This window comes from Cornus florida, unplaced genomic scaffold, assembly GCF_030987335.1.
Source record: "Cornus florida cultivar Cherokee Brave unplaced genomic scaffold, ASM3098733v1 CherokeeBrave_3.0.0_Hap2_Chr04, whole genome shotgun sequence".
NCBI classification, from domain to species: Eukaryota; Viridiplantae; Streptophyta; class Magnoliopsida; order Cornales; family Cornaceae; genus Cornus; species Cornus florida.
The window spans coordinates 71,262,463-71,285,229 of record NW_026775574.1 but is presented as its reverse complement, the minus strand read 5'-3'; the positions used below and the strand labels follow the sequence as shown (position 1 = coordinate 71,285,229).

The 22,767-nt window shown below is 34.5% G+C and overlaps 1 protein-coding gene across 1 annotated transcript; it reads right to left on the bottom strand.

Moving 5' to 3' along the window:
- Positions 1 to 9,869: 9,869 nt before the first annotated feature.
- On the bottom strand, positions 9,870 to 20,835 carry LOC132303492 (ent-kaurenoic acid oxidase 2-like). The gene is made up of 8 exons (XM_059800768.1): positions 20,431 to 20,835; positions 18,256 to 18,742; positions 16,462 to 16,725; positions 15,234 to 15,323; positions 11,490 to 11,568; positions 11,288 to 11,394; positions 10,931 to 11,052; positions 9,870 to 10,546 (listed from the first exon to the last, which is right to left on the bottom strand). The coding sequence occupies exons 1-8, from the start codon at positions 20,661 to 20,663 to the stop codon at positions 10,444 to 10,446; spliced, it is 1,485 nt and encodes a 494-aa protein (XP_059656751.1). The 5' UTR covers positions 20,664 to 20,835; the 3' UTR covers positions 9,870 to 10,443.
- Positions 20,836 to 22,767: the final 1,932 nt, after the last annotated feature.

Sequence of the window (22,767 nt, the reverse complement as noted above, 5' to 3'; positions counted from 1 at the left end):
AATCTAATATTAGTTAGATATGGTTTGTATGCTAACATATTGTGAAAAGGGATTCTTAAAGATTTTGAAATCGGTTGGTGGCCTGTGGTCCACTTTGTTAGGATGATCATTGTTTAATGAAATTAATCTCTGGAATACAACACTTTGCACATATTCACACTTGCATGAATTTTATGGAGTATATACTAGAAATCTTGTTATGTTTTGAGTTAAACTGAGATGAGCATGTAGATTTGATAATTTTGATAATCAAGGCATATAAAAAAAATAATAATAATTAAAAAAAAAAAAAGAATAAAAAGTTGAAAAATATTAGAAAAGATTGGTATGTATGCAATAAAAGAAAAAAAAAAATTCTTCACCAATGTAAAAAAAAAAAAAAAAAGTATAAGAGGATCAAGTTCAGGTCTGTACTTAGATTGGTTGAGTGATTAAGTCCTTTGGGGTGTGTTCTGACACCTAATGCCCTAAGACCATATGGTCTGGGAGTCGTTGGCTAAAAGCTTGTTACATAAGGGGTTTAGGTTGCCTAGATTACTTGAACAATTAAGTCTTGAGGGGTGTTTTATCACTTAATGCCCTAAGACCATCTGGTCTAGGAATTATTGGCTGAAAGTTCGTTACAAGGGTGATTTAGAAAGCTTAATAGACCTGAACATTGCACAGTATCCTTTTTGAAAAAAATGCATACCTTAAAGAAAAAAAAAAAAAAAAAATGCCGTGGGAATTAGAATTTAAAAAATTTGCCTATGAATTGAGGACTAGCTAAGAATGAATGCAAGTATGGATAATAAGCCACATGTTGAATTGTAAGATCACTTTCAAAAAGTGTTTATTGAATGAATGATTAAACTGATATATGGGGACCATGACTGTTAAATTGAAATTAGAAGTTGAAAGATTTCCTGATTACATGATTGGCTGTACTTGCTATATTTGACTAATTAATGAATCGCAGGGATAATATGATTTGAAAACAGGCTTGAATGAGCTTACTGTGCATTTAAGGCACTGATCTAAGAAGTTTGTGGGTATCTTCACTGGAAATCCTCACGAGACTACAACTCGTCCACTAGGGGTAACCTAGGGGTTTAAAGGCTTGTTACATAAGCTAAATGCAACCGTGATTCCCACGAAAGTGGCTTCTTAGTTCTGTATTGCTAAGGGACTAGCAATATATAAGTTTAGGGGTGTGATGAGCACTAAATATTATATATTTGAGCCCCTAAATATACGTATGTTAAGGCCCAAAGTAATATTTCTATCCATATTTAGACTGATTTATGTTTAATGTGTGTTTGTAGGTACTTTCCCAGAGAAATGGTTAAAATCGGGACTTTATGATAATATCGAAGCTTACAGAGTCGTTGCTGGTCATCCAGAGTAAGCCGAGAGCTTAAATGGTGAAGTTTGGAAGAATCTAGAATCCAAAGCTCAAGCCCAAGTCTTGAGGCTCGAGCTTTACAAGTCAAAGAAGACAAAAATCAACAAGGTATTAAAGCTCGAGCCTTGTACCTTCAGGCTCAAACCTGAAAAAAGGGTGGTCGAGCCTGACCATAGGGTGCTTGAGCCTTAACCCTAAAGCTCGAGCACAAAGCGTCAGAATTTGAAGAGTTGATTTCCAAGCTCCCAGACCTCATGCCTAACCCCAAAGATCGAGCACCATCCATTAAAGCTCGAGCCTTGAGTACCAAATGCTCGAGCCTAGTACCTAATGCTCAAGCCCATGAAGGTTGGATTGACGATGTTAAAATATTTTAATCCCAAGAATATTCTAAGTGTTGAAGAAAAAGACGCTTCGAAAAGTAATTGAAGAAATTTGGCTAAGTGTCAAAGTGAAGATTGAGCACCAATTTTTGAAGCTCGAGCATCAATCCAGAGAAGCTCGAGCTTTGTTCATTAAACTCGCGCCTGAACCTTAAAGCTCGAGCCTTTGTTCCTAAAGCTTAAGCCTTCCATGACATGTTAGATTTAAGTTACGGGAATGTTCTTTTTTCCAGCCTTATCTCATTCCAAATGGGCCAGAAGACCTAAAAGCCCACCAGATCCTTATTTTCTTCTATAAAAGAAAGCTTAAGCCTTGATAGAAGAGGTCCGAGTCCAAGTCCTTTTTCCCATGTGATTCAGAAGACTGATACTGTGGTGGCTTTTAGGGTTTCCACAACCTTAGAAGGTGAAGATCCTGAGAAGAGAAATGTCGTCCATGACGAAGGAGACAACTCTAACACAGATGATATCCGACATCATCATGAGTAACTAATTCTTCTCTTAGGGCACTAATGTAACCTAATCTAGTATTATGGTTTAATTATTTTTAACTCTAGGATTATTTTAATATATTATGTTTTCTTGATTATATGACTATGAGCAATTGAGACAACTCAATTGGTTTTCATGCTTTAATAGATTACAAACTATTGTTACCCTGTCTTAGATATAATTGTTTGTTTTCTATTCTCAACCTATCTTATTGGATGGTATCTGGCGAAGCCCGGTCGGACATGAGAATAGAAGTCGTATAATGGTGTTCTAGTGTTTTTTATAAAAGAATGTTTTCATAATCTATGCTTAGGAAAGGTGGATTGTTTGTAAAGAAGTTAAAGTAGTTAGAGTAGGTAGGTGGATAGTCCATGCTAACCACAGATAGGTTATAGTTAACTGAATTTTGTAAAACATCTTTCTTTAAAACCCGAATTGAACGAATGTTATTAAGTTCAATTCATTTGAAAAAATAATTGATTAAATTCCCAGAGTTGATGCAATTAACCATAGTATGATGATTGTGGTGAAGTCAAAACCCTAAGATTTCTCTCTTTGATCATTTAATTTACTTTAGTTTAATATTTTGTTTTAATTTTAGTTTGTTTTCTCGTGACAACCAATAAACTTTTCAACCAGTTCCCTGTAAACCAGTAAAACGAAATTGAAGACTGAATATAAATCTCATCTCCTTGTGGGTTTGACACCTCTCTTTATAGCACTATCCTACACGGAATTGTACTATTACGAGTGGTAAAATTAGACACATCAGCATACTTGCTCGACTTTAATGTTTAATTATCCTAGAATTGTCATAGGCATGTATAAAACACGTGATCATAGGAGAAGAGTTAAAAGAAGAACTTGTCTTTAAAGTTTCGGATTGAAAAACTTAAACTCCTTCTGTTTTCCGGCGACCCTTGGGTTGCCTTCGAACCTCTCTGTTGCTCCTGGTCTAGCCCACGAGCAAGCCTCATATCCTCTTCATGGTTCACCCTTGCCTCCTTCTTTGGTCACACACCCAACCTCTCTTTCTATCATCACGATCTATCTCTCTCTCTCTCTCTCCCTTAAACCTCTCTGTATCTCGCTCTTCTCTTATCTGCTAAATAATGCACGTAAAAACCCTTCCTACAGATTCATATTATACATATATATAGGCTACTAACTCTAACCTAATCCTACTTCTAAGAAAAAGGAAAATAAATAGAAAAAGAAAAATACATATATATATATATATAAGCTATGTCTATTATACGTATATACATATATAAATATTTATTTAAATATTAATATATAACTATATAATTGACCATCCATTATTATTATTAATACTAACAATATTAACAATAATAATAATAATAATAATAACAACAACAACAACGTACTACTATCTTTATATATATATATATATATATATATACCCATATATATACATATACTAATATCCATGTGTAACTATCTATACCCATCAAGACTTCCTATTCAAGTAATCCATGTGACCCATTTGGTTGGTCCACTACTACTATCCATATCCAACTCCTTTCAAATTAAAATAAAATAAAACAAAAAATAAATAAATAAAGCATCTAATCCTAATAATTAATTACAAATAAACACATATCATTTAAACAAGGAAATTATACAAACAAATAATTAAATACACTCCATTAAATCACATAAACAATTAAATCAAAATAACACATAAACAAATAGCCACATAATAAAACTTAAATGTCATAAAATAAATAAATAAATGCCAATTATATCCTTTGAAAATTAGGGGTATTACACAAAATGACCTTGAGGGGGGTGACTATCTCATCCTCTTATTGTCTTTTATTGGTTTTCCAAGGCATCACTCGGGGTTGTGATATTGGGGATCTCTGGATAGTTATCTTTGCTCTCGACCTGTTTTCCACTATAACCATTGTAGTCCTCCTTGTATTTAATACTTCGTCTTCCTCGAGGCGCACGAAGCCTTGTGCTCTTGAATTGAGTTCGTCCATAGTCTTTGGCGACGTTGCCACCAAAGACGTGTGAAACTAAGTCCCTCTGATCATGGCGAGTTTGAATGCCTGCACCGCTGATGATGGTCAATCACCATACTTATATCCAAATTAAATGTGGTGACAAAAGCCTGGAGGCGCTCCCCTTCCTATTGCCTCATAGTGAACAGACATGATATATCCTTCTCAATCCGTCGGTTACCAAAATATTGACCTATGAATAGGTCGCAAAGTGTCTAAAAGCTCGCGAACGACCCCTTTGGCAGGTGTCTGAAATAATTGAGTGCAGGCCCTATGAGGCTTATTAGGAAAACCTTACACATCAAGGCGTCGTCCTCGGTGTCCAGGACCATCTTCACCTGGATCTGATACACATGCTCGGTTGGATCTTTAGTGCCATCAAACAGTATAAATATTGGTATTAAGAACATCCTAGGTTTTGGGGATCTTAAGATCTCTTCTGGGAAGGGTGAATTGATCGTCTAGGCCAGTATCTGATTAACCTTATTTAGAACTGGGGGTGCCTTTTGATCCATCTGCTGCTTCCTAGTGGCTCTGGTTATGAGTGCTTACCTCTGATTGACACAAATTGTCGAACACTCTGTCTAGGGTTGATTCTTTCTACCATAAGGGAACAGCTTCAACGTATTCCACCTTCTCTTCTAGTCCAGGCATCCTGTGTTGAGGGTCTATGTGAAAGGATCCTGCTCTCTCTACCCATCATCGGCGTTCGTTAGCTCCACTCACTCATCAGCGACCGGTGGGTGAGGGAGCAATGGATTTTCTCTTTGTTCTATCATGGATCTCAACTCTGCGTTCTTATTTCGTAGAGTCTCCACGATCTACATCAATTTATTATGTCTTACCTATTGGTCTTTTTCTTGCTGGTGAGAGCCCTCCTTTCCAATCATGGTCCCCGATCGGAGTTGTGTCACTCGTCGTTGAAATCAATAAATCCTTCTTCCGTTTCCCACAGACGGCGCCAGATGAAAATGCAAGAAAATGTCGATCTATATTAGGAAAATATTTTCTTACACTCTTAACAATTTGCCTCTCTTTCCTTCTATTACTTCTATTTATAGAATCTTACACTTGCCCTAATTTTTTACATTTTGCTCCTAGGTTGAAGGTTTATAGGGCTTCTTCCTTTAGGGGGTGGTTTTCCTATACAAATTAGCCCAAACAGAGTCCTGTTCTTGCTACTTTTGATTATGTATGAACTAGGCCTAAATTATGGACTTTTTGGATGACGAACAGCCCAGTTGGTCAGGTCTGTTGGGCTGTACCTTGGTCGGCTAAGGCCCGTTTGCATTTCCCAACCCTTCAAACACAAATTCCTCAAATTATACCATAATAAGTATGTTTTCAAAAGGGAAACAATAAAATTAATTTCAACAACCTAGGATTACACAAGTGAGACAACCTCTACCTCAAGCATGCAAAACCTTAGCTTGCTCCAACCTTGAAATTCCACCAAATCGAGAGCTTATACCTTCAAAATGAAGAGGAAGAGAAGAGGAACAACATTTCCTCTTCAAGCTACCCCAAAAGTTTATGTCTAAGCCTAGGTCGAAATCTCCAAGCACTCCAATGGCCTCCAAATTCACATTATTGCGTAGATCGGGAGATGCTCTACCACTTCTCTAACTAGGCCTCACTCTAATTCCAACTCCTATTAATTTCAAAAATTCTAAAGTGGCTAAATCTCTACATTATTGTGTAGAGAAAGAGGAGAGGAACAACTCTACCTTTTTAGGTAAACTCAAAATCACAAGCTAAAGCCCTCAAAATGAAGCTTTCTTAAACATATACATGGAGGTGATATATAGATAGATATAGAAAGAAAAAATGTGAGGAGGAAGATGATGAATAGTGGCCAACATTACATATATATAACCACACAACTTTTTGCTAATTATGTCATTTTACCCAAATTTGTCTAGCTAATTACTCCCTTCCTCCAAACAACTTTCATGAAATTACACTAAGGCAAAATCCCACCGAAAAGATAACAATAATGCCCTTCAATGATCTTTCACTTAGGCCCTCGCCATTCTCGTGCACTTCGGTCACCCCGGACCCACACGGGATCCCCCGATCCAATACTCGAAAATGTCCAAAATGAATCGGAGAACATTTCTAAGAGTTCTAAACTCGAAGAAATGATAGAGATGTCTCTCAGAAATCATATAGTGAGCCAACCGATGTACAACACGTAAAACGAGGTGTTAAAAAAAATTAAAAAAATTTGAGACGTCACATAGTCCCTCCAATTGAGAGAAAACTCGCACTTGAGTTAGAAGTAAATTTTTACGATCAATCAAAAATGTAAGCATGGTGTTTCATCCATTCTTTCTTCTTTTTAAAACTTGTATCAAATACAATAATCTTCTTATACTAACAAATAATGCATTTACATAGTAAAAGTGAATTTTATTGGATTTCCTTTGAAATTGGTAGATTCACAAAACTCGATGGAACAGGTATCCTGAATAAGAAGTTTAATCAACTTTAACTTTTGTTACAAGAAATGCCTAGCAGTTGTAGTGCACTCTAAGAATTCACTCCAAATCATATCATAAAAGTGAAATCCATTACTTTTCACCTCCATGGAATATCCAAAAGCCTTATCACCCACTACATTTTTCAAGCTACGTAAACTTGTTTTTTTGCTCAAATTTTTGAACATCAACCAATTGTTACACTTATATCCTTTCAAAACTCCATTTGGTGAAAGGTTAAACGCTTCATTTTTCTCTATTGCTATTATTTCCACCACATTTTGATAGTTATCTTCATTAGAAGATTCTTCTGTAGTAACTTCTTTATCATAGATCGCCAATTGATCCAAATCTGTAGACATTTTTTACTCGTATGATTCAATGTGTGGTTCTTCATAAAAAAATTGGAGGCTTACTCCACTCAACAAATGGTTCTTGATTAATCTTCACAGGTAGTTACTACACATTGAATCATACGAGTAAAAAATGTCATGGTTATATATATATTGATATATGTTGATTGTTTATCTTTCTTGATTAATCTTCACGGGTAGTTTTGTTGAGCTAATGTGAAGATTACAGGTGGCTACATGTGTTGAAGCTTCATGAGGTTCAAGAAGAGTTCCGTTTTATTTCTTTGACAATCATTGTAATTTGTTTTTTCTGCTTGGGTAAATTACATGTTACAAAATTGCCAAAGAGGGAGATTGTGAAATATATATTTTGGGGAGATTGTGAAAAATATATATATATTATATATTGGCTAATTTCGTTGTAAAAACAAGTCCAATTGAGTTGTAATTTTTCGGTTCAAAATTTCAAAGATGGAAGATCGGATGCGGATTTGGAGAAGTTCAAGTGTTCATGGTATACTACACTCCAAAATGATGAGAACAATGCTTTAGGAAGTTTTGAGAGGTAGTGAGAACATTTAGAAATGGTTTTGGAAGTTTTTAAGGAAGAATTTAAATTTTGTCCATGTTGAACTGGTTCAACGGGGCTAAACTGGTTCAACTTCAACAAAATTCAAGACTTGCCATCTTGAACCGGTTCAAGAAGTCTAGCATCAGAACTTTCAGTTTCCTTTTTCCTGATTGTTTCCTTTTTGAACCAAACTTCCTTCCAAGTCCTATGCACGAAATTTTCTATATTTTTAGATGGATTAAGACATTCTAAACTTTATATAAACCATGATAGTCATCTAGGTTTAAACACGGCTTTTGCATACAAAATTTAGATCTGTTAAAGAGCCATCTTTAAGAGATATTTTTATTCAGAAAATCAATCTGATTTTTCTGATTTTATTTTTGAGACCACACACATAAACACAAGAATGATTTATGAGTGTTGTTCTCTATCTTATTGGAATTGGAGCATAATCGAAGATTCAGAAATTTCGGATAAGCAGAATTCATTTATTCTTCATCAAATTCAGATTTAGAAGAAAAAAGGTGAAGTGACCACACTTTGAAGGGGTCAAAGCATTCATGGAGTGTTGTTTGATCTACCCACAACTCTTTTACAGAGATCAAGAGTAAGCCTGAGGTCGAGAGCTGTTGGACGGGGGAGTCGCAAAGTCAAGGATCGTCAGCAATTGGTTTTTGGTAGAACAATAGGGTGTGAGCCTGAGTCAAAGTTCAGTATATTTTGCTTCAAACATAGTAAATTGTTTATCTCAGGACTGCAAAGTCCAACGAAGTTTTTCCTGTTACAATTAGTCTATTATACCAATTGGGGTTTCCTCGCTAAAATCCTGGTGTCATTTCTCAAACTCTATTTACTTTACTTGTACCTTATTTTTTGCTTTGTGGTTTGATTTTAGTTTTATTTCGCTAAAATTAAAATAAGTAAAAATTGGATAAAAGAGCAAGTTAAATCTATTTACCATCCTTCTAGGTTAATTATCCATATTATATTCCACAACCATTCCGCTGCGCACAATCTCAACAGAAAGTCTTCTTCCATTTATGTTGCATCACCAAGAGTGAGTGATAGAACACCGAAGGTGGGGTGATTGAGTGAGTGGTATTAAGTGCATTCTCAACCGTATTAATATATTCTTCTTAATTCATAATAGTGAAAGTCTTTCTCTTCATGGATGTAAACCTAAAGTTGGGGCGAACCACGTAAAAAAATGTGTTGTGCTTGATTGGTGTATGTATATCCATATATGCATGTTTCATGGTTGTATTATAATATGCTTTTACATTGCTTGAATGAAGGGGGATTTAATTTCCAACAACTGGTACCAAAACTAGTGGGAGGGAATTAAAATTCGTAACAATATATATATGGTCCTTGGGACCAGATACCAATTATTAATTGAATTTATGAGAACAATCTGTCTAATTGAAAACACTCAATTAGAAAATAAACACATGAGAAAGACAGTGAGAGAACTGAAATTTGAGAAAGATGAAATTTGTGCTTAGCAGATGAGAGAGCTCCCTTGATGTTAGCTAAGTGTGAGGAAGACATTAAAAAAGTACAATTACACAAGATGATTGACCTCACACCATTCCATCCTTAGAAAGGAAGGAGACACCTGGGACAGGCGCAGAAAAAGAAAAATTCAAAACTATAGTATATCCTGGAGGCATACCCCTAAGACATCCAAAACATCCATATAATGCGACCAACACAATGGGCTCTCTAGCACTAACAGAATGAAGCCTACAATTCCTCTCGTTCCAGAGATAATAAAGAGTAGAAGTGAACACTACCTTTAAAAGCTTGCTCCTAAAAGATTTAGCAGCCAGTTGTTGCACCAGATTTGTAGAACACATCATGTATCCCAACTAAGAAGCTCCCCAAACTACTCCGCACCTGCTTAGCATACACACATTGATAGAAAATATGGTCTGAATTTTCCACACTTAGATGACAAGAAGCACATCTAGAAGCCAAATGGATCCCTCTTCTCTGCAAATTACAATTTGTAGAACTAGCACTGCATGTGAAGACCATCTAGGCCTGCCCCCATTCCAACACAACTTAAACCGACTTCAGGTCAGGAGATCCGACAAACCTCCCACGCAGCTTTGAAGGAAAAGACTTTATTCTGCCACAAAATCCTGTCTTGACCACCAGTGATTGAGAATTTGAAAAAAAAAAAAAACTGATACATTACTTGTAGTAGTTCAGCAGGGAATTTGGACACATCCCATAAATTATTATTGATAAAATAATTCAGAGATATATTCTTGACATGACTCAATGTTCTCAACAACCTATGGTTGAACTTCTGAGATAAAAACCCCTCACACCAGGGATCCAGAAACAGTTGGACGAGTATACATCCCTTACCACTACATGCTGGTAAGAAGCATTCCTAGTATAACAATTTCTGAACCATGCCATCCACAACCTATCTTTTGAAATCAAGAAATCCCATGCAAGAGAGCACTTAGCAGCCTTATCAATATCTAGAATTTTCCTTATCAATATTAGATTTAATCATTTGTATTTTGTAATTCAATTTACAACATAATAGATTGGTTTCTATTTCACAACCAACAATATAATCATGATTTTTACTAGTACAATTTTCTTTTATATATTATTTATACACTCTTTTTTTTTTTTTTGCCCTGGCAAACAATACAGAACTACAACCGACCAATATGGGATTATATAGAATATAATAACAGGAAGATCTAGTAAATGCTAATACGCTAGGGAGATGCTGAGAGCTTCTTGATTCTTGCAAGGCAATTGTCTTTGGGCTTTGGAATTGGCAAGTATTTCACCCCACATTTTGGATTAAGTCGCTCGAGCCTGCGCACGAAAAATTAAATTGAATGTTCTAGCCGTGTTCGTTTGCAGGGATAGAGCCAAAAAATATATAATTTTTCATACTTATTGAAAAAAAGATTAATTCAAAAATGGGAAAAATACAATAAGAAGAAATAAAGTAGAAAATTTGATATGAGAAAGAAAACGTATAGATAAGAGTAAACAATGAATTACATGTAATAAAAGAAGTGATAAAAATTTCTTTTCTTTTATTTTTTTGAAAACAATGATTCCATTCCACTTAAATAGGGAGTTTGAAAATAAAGATCTTCTATTTTGAAATAAAAATAAATAAGTCTTGTTACTAAATCTGATAATATTTTTAGTGACTTCTTAAAAATCACAACCAGAAATATGTGCACTCACTTGTAGTTAAGAAGAAAATAATGAAGAAACACAGAAACTTCAAGCTTGGCTAAATCTCCTCCAGGGCACAATCTACTCCCTGCTCCAAAGGGAATGTAAGCTCCTGGTTTGGTTGTATGACCCTGGTATAATTCAATCATATTATACTAAATGAAAGATCATTGTTAAGCTCAAAATGCATACATATACACCAACCTATATGAGTAAACTTATCAGATATATATAATACTTGTATATCATTATAACTTGAAAAATTAAATCAAATAATTTTCGATTACATGTGGGAATACTGAATTGACGTCCTGAAATTGAAATTTGAGAAAATTTAGTTTCAAGGCGTGGATTCGCTTTACTTACATCCCATCTAGAAGGATTAAATTCCTTTGGGTTTGGGTAGTTTTCAGGATTGACATGGATATTCCTGATCCAAGCCAGAACTTTCCATCCTTTGGGTACGATGTAACCTAAAAGACCAATAAATTTATTTGAATAAATCGTAAAAGAATACAAAAATAGAAAACTAAAATGAAGACAGAAATGTTGAAGATTAATAACTAACCATTGATGTTAACATCGGTTTTTGCCTCCCGAAAAAGAGCAAACGAAAGATTAGCCACGCGCAACGTTTCATCAATCACCTTCAAATTCAAAGCCAAAGAACCATTAAATGTTATATAAAATTATGTAATCAACCATTTTTGACATTGGGGGTAAGTTTCAGGGCACGTTTGTATTTTTTTATTTTTTATTTTTTTGATGACGTGAGAACCCTCGCAATTATCCGTCCTTTGGACTTGTAGCCATTAGGTAAACCACGGCTACTCACCTTGGCCCCACAGTGCAAACAGCATTTTAAGTCAAGGGTAATAATAGAGGTGGATGGGGTCGAACCTAGGACATTTAGGAGTCCAGGTCATTTGTATGTCTTATTGATGTGCAATTGGTATTTGTTTTTAAGTGTGCAATTGTCTTCAATACTACCTCAAACACAATGGAATGAATTCATTTTTTATTTAACCCTGTCCTTCTCCGAGGTTAGATTATTTTAAATTTCTTTCAATGACCTCCACTCATGAGTACTGACCTTAATTTTGAACGTAAAATTACCTTTATTTATTCTACCTTGAGGAGGAGACCAAAGAGGAGATTACTGTATCACTGGATAGTATACCAATTGTACAGGATTTCCTGAATATTTTTCAAGAGATTCCAAGGTTACCACTTAGTCGAGAGATAGACTTTGTTATTGACTTAGTTCCAGGCACTACGCCTATTGCTAGGGCACCAAATAGGATGACACCAGTGGAGATACACGAGCTAAGGGATCACATTGAGCAATTACTCAGTCAAGATTCGTAGGAGTACTTCACCTTGGGGGCGCCAGTTTTGTTTGTGAAGAAGAAGGATGGTTTACTTTGCTTGTATATAGATTACGGGGAGTTGAACAAGGTTATTATTCGCAACAAGTATCATTTGCCCAGGATTGATGACCTTTTCGATCAATTGAAGTGAGCTACTTATTTCTCCAAGATTGTTTTGTGTTATGGATATCATCAACTTCGGGGGGGTTAGGGAGCAAGATGTTCAGAGAACAACATTTCTCACTAGATATGGGTCTTACGAGTTTCGCGTCATGCCTTTTGGATTGACTAACGCACCAATAGTCTTCATGGATTTGATTAATAGAGTCTTCAGGGCTTATCTAAATCAGTTTGCCATTGTATTCATTGATGATATTTTGGTCTATTCTAAGTCAGAGGATGAGCATGCTAGACATCTTCGCACAATGTTGCAGACGCTTCGTGAACACCAATTTTATGCCAAGTTTGAGAAATGTGAATTTTGGCAGCAAGAAGTGAAGTTTCTGGGTCATTTAGTTTCAGAGAAGGGAATAGCTGTAGATCCAGCCAAGGTTTCAACAGTGGTAGAGTGGGGACAACCTACTTCTCCTCCAGAGATTCAGAGTTTTCTAGGATTGGCCGGATACTATCGTAGGTTCATTCAGGGAGATAACGAGACCACTCACTCATCTGACTAAGAAGGGTGTACCGTTATGTGGGATGAACACAATCAGAAAGTTTTTGATGAGCTAAAGAACAAGTTGACTTCTGCACCGGTTATGTCTACACCGCAGAGCAGGATGAGTATTTTGTCTACATAGATGCTTCTTTGTAACGTCTTGGGTGTGTTTTGATACAAGAGAAACAACCAGTTTCATATGGATCTCGTAACCTTAAGAGTTAAGAGAGAAATTATCTGGCACGTGATTTAGAATTGGCAGCTGTGGTGTTTGCCTTACGCATTTGGAGGCATTATCTGTTGGGAGAGTCCTTCAGATTATTTAGTGATTACAAGAGTTTGCAGTATTTGTTCACTCAGCGGGAACTGAATATGAGATAATACAGATGGTTATAGCTTGTGAAAGACTATCATTTCTCTATACAATATCATCCAAGGAAAGCGAATGTGGTGGCAGATGCACTTAGTTGCCAACTCTATGTTAGTCTTTCTGTTCCCTGTTCCCTATTAGTCTTCTTTAATTTCTATCATTGCCAGAGTTGGAGGCAGATCAGGGAGAGGCAAAAAGAGAGAGTGATGGGGGGAAGAATAATCTTTATGAGAGAAAGGATTGGTGGTTGCCATGGACGAATATGGAAGAAGGTATCAAGGAAGATGATTTGGAGTTGATGAGAATGTCATTGACAATGCGATGAGGTATGGTGTTGAGGAAGAGGTGGTCATTGTCCTTATCACTACTTCGTCGCTGGTGTTATATGACTGTTCTTAAAGGAGGGGATCGAACAGGTCGCATTGCAGATGTAATGTTTGGTGGTGCTAAAATGAGGTGGGAATAGGTGTTTTGCGCTAAATTGTGGTGGGGCAAGTATTGTTTTGTGAAAAGATGATGGGTTGTCCAATTCTTATTGGTTATTGAGATTTTGTTTGACACATCAACAGAATAAGTTCATAAAGCACCAAAATGGCGTAGTTTCACTAAAGGGTAATTTGGTAATCTCTTTCATGGTACCGGAAACCTTACTTACTATCCTCAATTGGAACTTTTTAATAGTTAAAGGGATCACTTTTTAATTCAGAGGGCTATTGTATAAATTCCTTATAGTTCAGGGTTGTGTGTGTGTGTGTTTTTTTTTTTTTGGTTGGTTACATATATTATAAGCACAAACACATACGTACATGAACATGAAATCCAAATCAAGGAACAGAAGATGGGTGAACTCCAGTCAATAGTGAATGCAAGCCAATTTGTGGATTTTTTGACTAGCTAGGATGTTCTATTGGTGGTCTTCTGAAGATTCGAACAAGTCTATAATGAAATCCATTTGGTCATCACCATTAAACCAATTTGATCAGAATGGGAGCTGGATTTGAATAACTAGATTCAAAATCAAAATCAAGATCATAATAATTGGAATTATATGGATGTGAGAAGGAAGGTGGTGAACATGTCATCTTCACCGTGGTGGTGATTGTTCTGAATGAAATCGATGGTTTTAATTTGTGAATCTTGTCATTGTTGATGATATTCCAGTTCTTGTTTTGGGACATTGTTGCAATGATGAAAAACAAGAATGTATCATCAATGGCATCAACAAAATTATCATTTTATTTCTTATTTGATTTTCAAACTAGTGGATGTTGTGTTGTGTCAACATTTTGGGTTTTCTCAATTTTAGGTCTTGTTTGCGTCAATAGTTGGATAGAGAGAAAAATTGTGGCAATGGAGTTAGTGGTGGTGGTGGGTGGAGAGAGAGAGAGAGAGAGAGAGAGAAAGTGGTGGCAGTGGTGGGTGGAGAGGAAAAACAAAGGTGGAGAGGGTATTTTTGTCCTAAAATGTGACGTATTTTGGTAAATAAATGGCACTGTAAATGTTAGCAGCATCATTCCAGATGAAGGGAGGACATTTTGGTCAAATCACCCTTTTTTTTTAGGACGGAGAGGAATAATAGTAGCAAGTGAGCAGACGTGAGTGGACTCCAATGCAAGATTTTTGAAAAGTTTCATCAGAGTATAATTAGACTAAGCCTTAGGGAGATCAGGTACCTTTTATCAAATTCAGAAGCACAGATTTCCCATTAATGGATCAACTATTGTTTACCAAAGGGTTTATACACCAACGGTATAACCTCTCAATTCTCAAAGATGGTTGGGAAGGTTCGAGCCCATGCGTAGATAAAAGTGTGTTTACTTTAGCATTCAAAAGAAAGAAAAAAAAATTAAATAACGAGTTAAATACAGACAAACACTATCTTAGGCGCGCCAATTGAAATGCATGTACTCTTACCTTGGACAAGTACTCCATTTGCCTAATCTCATTATGGCTCAATCTACTTTGTGTGGGAGGTCGTCTCCTTATGATTTCCTCTTGCTCTTCCTAGAAAATCAAACCAATATTTAGTAAAAAATGGCTTGAAAGTTGTAATATCAACTTAGTAGAATAACCTTAAGAGCTACAACTCACAAGAATATAAACTTGGTATGTTGTTGATCAAGAAAACAATTAACTTTAATGTCAAAATCATTTGTGTGTTGTGTTTTTGCTGCCAAATCAATGAAAAATAAAATAAAAAATCTGAAAAAAGCAGGGACGAAGCAAGAAATTATGTTTAGGGGGGCATAATGTAATAAAAAAAATTTGAGGCCGGGCAATTTTAAAATTTTGTAGCATTATAAATACGAAAATGAAATTTTTAAAGTGGGGGAAATTTTAAATTTTAAAGAATTTTACATACAAAAATGAAATTTTTTAAAGTTGAGGGGTAAATTTTAACATTTTTGAAGAATTATACATACAAAAATAATAAAAAAAATCAATATAGTGTAGATGCCATTTCTTCTTATTCTATTATTTATTTTAATTTTTTTTTTTATACATCAACCAAGTATTTTCTTCTTCTTCTTTTTTTTTTCACTCTTTTGGCTTTAAAACATTATGCAATAAATTTAATTACCAAATATATTTTTATTTTGAAAGAAATACTTCTACTTCATATTAATTAGTGACGGCAAAACATAAATAGTTACCAAATCCGCCCTTAGATTTCATGTGATTGTCACAACATTATTAACTTTAAAAACTACATTCCTACCTACTAGAGAATATAAATGATCAGGTAGAACATCTCTAATTTTTTTTTTTTTTTTTTTAAGGCACGTATATTGGTCCGATAACACATGCAATATTTAAATTAGGAGTGCGGTTCGAAACCGAGACCTCAAAAATTTATCTCCCAAATCCTTGCCAACGCCGCTATGCTCGGAAAGACGAACATCTCTTATAACTTAACCAATAACATTATATCAAAATGAATAAGGCCTTGAATTCCAACCTCACTATTAAATGTTTAAAACAGCATGTCTTAACTTAAAACTTTTTAACACCAACCAATATCCTAGCTTGTTAATTAATATGACAGCTTTTCTATATATAAAATAAATAAATACTTGCTAGCTATTATTGCAATTATTAATAAGAAAACTATATATATATAAATGTTAGGTTGTTTTTGTACCTTGGCCTTCTGCAAGCATTGTGGATTTTCCTGCAGGAAGATCATAACCCAGGTAGTAGCGTGGGCAGAAGATTCATGGCCAGTGAGCAAGAACATGATTATCAAGTCTATGATCTCTTCATCACTTAATTTCTGACCATCCTCATCTTCAGTTTCAATCATTATACTCAACACGTCTTTATTTGGCTTTGATTGGTTGCTCTTCATCGTCGCCCTTCTTTTATCAACAACATCTTGAAAATTCTTTACCAAATATTTCCTAGCCTGATATGACAGATGACAAATAAGAGTAACCACTATCAAGAAGCCTGTTGTTATTAAAAATCAAAATATTCAACTATCATTGTAAATATGGCGACAAGTAAAAGAAATAAATATTATAACAGTTAGTTTATGGCTTCTCCTTTGTCTTCTCTTAATTAGACAAAATGTTAGAAGCAAATTTGGTTTTAATTATTTATAAGAAGAAATTGATGCATGGCTATGTGACTCTAACTTTTGAAATACTTTTAAAGAATAACGATAAGGGGTCCAAAGGTCCTATAAATTTTTCTGATTTTACGTTAATAGAGGTTGATCTCATCATAACGCTAGAAATATTAATGACATTATTGTTGGATTATGTGACTAAAATTCGGTGTGTGAGTAGCGTTCTGACATTAATAAATATGTCCAATTTATTTGAAACCAGTTCAATTGGGGTGAATAAAGATGGAACCAGTTCAGTTCAATTGGGATTCTTAATCTATTTTAGAAGCCAGAAGACTTGGGAAAGAAAGATGTGATATATGTATTAGGTTACTATTTTAGACTTGAATACTGATATGGTAACTCGTTGTAAGCTAGTTAAAAAATTCTTATATAACCAAGAATAGTTTGAAAACTCTATAAATAGAGATGGTGTAAGAGGTAGAGAGATAGAGATGGAGGAAAGATGTAAGGGGTTGGTGAGTACCATGAGGAGACATAACATATGTAATTCCTTTGTGAAAAGATGTAGCTTAAGAGTGTGATGAGCAAGAGTGAATGGAGTTTTGACATCGGGTTGTATATTTTCTTCCTTAATTTATAATAGTGAAATCTCTCTTTCCACGGATGTAAGTGGTCCATGTAAAATATTGTGTTCTATGTAAATGCGTATGATAAAGATATTATCTCCATCTATGCTTGTGTGATGATGTGATGGTGATGCATCTGCCGTGTGTGATGAATGAGACATTTAACTCTCAACACCAACCGACTATTGAGTGGGTTAGATGGTAAAGATAAGGTTTGGAGTGATTCTTATTTGAGCAGATTTCACTTATCTCTATTGAGGTTTGTCAATATGCCACATAAATCCCTCTATATTTCATAATCCCACTTATCTCCTATGTCAATGGCAGGGTGTCATTTTACCGTTTTGCCCATGAATTATATATTGATTAAAATTTTCATTTTAGGCATTAAATTATTAGAAGGGCAAAACTGATCTCATATCAAATTTATACTACTGACGTCAGTAGAGCCTAACATTGAAAATCTGTTATATAAACCAGAACCTTAGAGATGACAAGTGAAATAATTATGAAACACAAAAATAAAATATGTGGGATATTGACAAACATCCAGAAAGGCAAGTGAAATTTATCTTCTTATTTTGCATTTGGAGGAAAAAACTATATATAAATAAATAAATAAAATAAAGGAAAAGAAAATCCAAGATTCTTGATTTTAGTAGTTATTAACCTATGAAAAGATTAAAAGAAATATTACTGAAATTAACAGTCAACCAATGAAGTAAGAAAACCATACCTTAAGTGCCTCACGGTAAGCAAATCCAGGGAGATTAATAGGCATGGACTTCACTCCATGGCTTAGACGAGTATACTCCATTTCCATTATATCCATTGCTTTTGGTTCAAGCTCATCGCTCATTATGATGTTCATGATCACTTTGAAAGCAACCTTCCTCAACTCAGTCAAGAACTCGACCGGCCGGTCCATCCGAGCCCATTCTTCGAACGAAGACATGGCGATGTCTTCTATTAAATCGATGTACACTGACAATGAGTCACGACCTTTGATCGGAGCTGTGGTTGCCCTACGGATACGCCGGTGTTCTTCGTTGGAAAGGCCATGGAACCCTTTCTTTCCTATTAGTTTTGTGATGGATTTAAGAGAACCGTGCCCGAAATTTACATCGTCCATCAACACTCGCCTGCATGTCTCCGATGTTGTCACGATCACGCACGGGTTCCCGAACATGAAGGCCTTGTATATCTGAGCCTCCGCGCCAAATCTTTTTTTTTCGTTCAAGAAAAAAGAAAGAAAGAATTTCAAGTTCTGACCAAAACAAATTTTGATTAATTTGCAGCTAGAACTGTAAAGTCTGTGATCAATCTAGTGTACATGAAATGAAGTGCAACAAAGATAAAATAATGATAGGTTGCTAGTATTCTTTGGAAAATATATTTTGCGTCCATTATGGCAGTGAGAGTGTTGGGTCACTTTTTAAAGCATCCTTATAATCTATTGATCCTCATAATTTACTATGAGACATCACCGAAGAATATGATTAATTCATATTTTAGAAAACTAATTATAATATAAATATTTTTCTTTTGTGTCTAACAACTAAAGTAAAAATGTCGGACCGTTTAAAACATTTAATAATTTACTATCAGGCAGATAGGTTCGGTCGGATAAGTGGTTAGTTCTAAGAGTTCGAAGACAGTAGTATTTGTTCTGCATAAAGAAGTTGCTGATAGTGTAAAACACTGGGCCCAAGCTAACAAAGGTTGGGATTAGGATGATATATAAGGGCCCACCCGGATGGATTTTTCTGGTTGGGCTGAACCTCTGGTCCTGGGCCTGGTTCATTATTTTAATTGCTATTTGGGCTGTTTGATCATTAGTTCCCATCAAAATATTTTTAGGTTAAAATTATAAAAATTCACTCTACCTTCATAATCGTACATAAAATTTCAGTATAATTAAAAAACTCTCTAAACTGACAAAAGTTATCAAATTACTCTCATCTTAATTTTGTGAAATGTCTAATTTAATCTTACTATTTAATATTAAATTAAAACTTATAATTATTATTTTAAAATTACAAAAATAATAATGGGACAAGAAAACCTTAATTTTAATACTTAATGATATTAGGTAATCTTTGAAAACTAATTAATATACGAAATTTTTTAATTTATTTCAAGTTTTGTCTCCCCTAAATTAGTTAAATTTTTATTTTTTTTATCCAAAGGCAAGAGATTCAAAGAAAGTACCCTCGTTAAATTGAAAACATAATTGTTATAATATATATCATTGATTAATTTTTTTATTTAATATATAATGGAATTTGTAAATATCTCGATAGTCTAGTGGGTTAGTGCCTTCGGTAAATTTTAGAGTGTCAAACTTCGACTTTCTGCATCTACTAATCTAACATCTAACCCATCTTGCTTTATAAATATATATATATATATATATATATATATATATATATATATACATATAATGGAACTTTAAATTTAATGAAAAGCATACTTCATTTTATTGTTCATTTTTGGAAGAAATAATAATAATAATAATAATAATAAAAATTAAAATAAAAAAATTGAGCTCTGAGAGGAAGGCTGACCAGTAGCCATGTATCATCTATTTCTCATACCTGACAATCCAAACTTCTATCACTAACTATCCACACACGTAAATGGCTCTTACATATCTAGTCAATGATTGACATGCATATGCATTTGAAATGACGGACCTGGTTAAGAGTTAAATAGGGGAGAGAGTATTCTTTAGACCTTCTCATTGTGTGTGTGTGTGTGTGAGAGAGAGAGAGAGAGACCTGGCGTAACAAGGCCAGAGATGAATAAATCAGGTTCACCATGGTTGAAAGCTCTAAAGAGTGTGTGTGTGTGTGTGTGTGTGTGTGTGTGAGAGAGAGAGAGAGAGAGAGAGAGAGAGAGAGAGAGAGACCTGGTAACAACGGCAGAGATGAATGAATCAGGTTCACCATTCTTGAAAGCTCTAAAGAGAGACCACATATTCCCAATGAAAGGCCAACCCATGTCCCCTGGAGGGAGAGAATACTGCTTTGCACCCAAACTGCTCACATAAATCCACTCATTTACCCTCTTCAATAACCCTAACAATGCAACTATACCACCTATCAAAGCTGTCAAAACCAACCACCCCAAATCATACTCCATATTCAACCTTCACAACTCACAAGCTTTAGTTCGGAGTGTAGAGACTTGTTGATATCTCTTCTTTGTTCTCCATTCCCTATCCTCTACTTGGCCATATTTATAGTTGTAATCACTCACTTTTACCTTCTTAATATATACATATACATATACATGTATTTATGCATATACAGGTCTGACTTGTAGGTTGTATCCACGCAAAAAGTTGGGTTGGCAAATTTCACTCCCTAGCTTGCTCACCATTCTTTTTCCAGAATTAAATGAAATTTTTATTTTTTTATTTTTTATTATTTGTTCACCATTCGTACATGAATTGATTATATCCATCGGATTTATTTATTTATTTATTATTATTATTTTTTCACTTTCCATGTAATGTGTCGTAGTTGCTAGAGATCGATCATTTGGTTCACAAGATTGATAGTTTTGTGTTTTTGTTGGGTCGGGGGTAGGTAAGATGTTATACGAAGCTTAAAGAGAAAAGTACATACATTTAAAATGGGGGCCACTTGAAAATGCCTCCAGCCATGATCAACATACTAAGCCCTCCAAGAGCCTCATCCTCGTTGTGACTGGTTTAGATCACATTTTACCTTTTTACACGTGTGAATAATCTAGACTGTTTGATTATTGTGTATAAAATTGCAAAATAGGGAACTAACGATAATAAAAAAACTTTGAAGATAAATACAATAATTCTTATTATAAAAGTATGTTATATATATTTTAAAAAAAAAACAAACAAACAAACAAACGATGTTATTCTCATATATCAAATAAAGTTTTTTAAGGAAAAGAAATTAAAAATCACCTGTAAATAGAGTTTCTTGATCTCAGAGAAATTCTTCTTTTTCCGTATTCTATTCACTGATTTTTTATCTATATTTGTTCAAAAAGATCATAAATTGGATCCCCTCTCAAGTGTGCAATTTCCTTATTAGACCCCATACAGACCAATTAATGAGGGAAAATACCACCGCGTGTTGAGAGGAAGTAGCTGAAGACTAGCAAAAATTAATAACATATCACATATGGACTGGGCTGATAGGAAGAGGAAGAACAATACTATGGATTGGGCTGATAGGAAGAGAAAGAGTAATACTAAAAATTAATTATATATAGATTGCGTTGATAAGAATAACAGTACTATTTTTTAAAAATAATAATAAAAATAAATAAATAAAAATGGGACCTGGGCCACAGGTTAGCCCATTGAAAGCTCTATCCATGATAACAGGATCCGAACACCCCCACCAACAAAATAATAATAAATTAAAAAATCTCATTGAATAATGACATTCAATAAATAAATAAATCTGTATATATATATATATAACATGCATGTGGTACCTCTTCATTTCTGTTTATAAAGAATTTCAACTAGAGTTTCTTTTAGGCTTACCAAAAAAAAAAACTGGAGTCTCTTTTTGGCTTGCCTTCTGGAGCATATATTTGATGGAAAATGTTAAAAAGACTCGTATCTTTTTCATTGTTTGTACTTAATGGGTTACGAAGAAACTTTTGGTTCATAATTCATAAATAAATAATCGTTGCCTTGAATCTTCTTCTATGATAGGAAAACATGTGTACTAAGATTTCCATTGTAAAAATAATTAATTATATTTGTGTTCTTTGTTGTCCCGGGTTGGCCCAGGCTTGTTTCTTTGTTTGTTTGGAGGTTTTTTTTTTTTTTTTTTAACGCACCGTTTGTCTTTGTATAGTTCCGTTTCAAGCTGGTTTATAAATTTTTCATTTAAAAATAATAAATAATGATCTTTCATTTATTTCTTTTAAAGTATTCTTAACTAAGTGGTCTAGCAATATCAAGTCTCTACTTTGTAAAGGAACATAAAGTGCTTAAGTCTCAATGGAGGCATGTGTGTGTGAGTACCAATTAAAAAAAAAAAAAAAAAAAAAGAAGAAGAAAGTTTCAAGTGCGTTTAGATACATAGGAAAGAAAAGAAAAGAAAGGGGATAGTCATTTTTATTTAGATAAAATAGAGCAGAGAAAATAAAAGAAAGAATGATAATCAAATTATTATCTTACCCTTTTTATATTTGTAAGTAGTTTCTTTAAGTCTCTTTTCTTTTGAGTTCAATAAAAGAA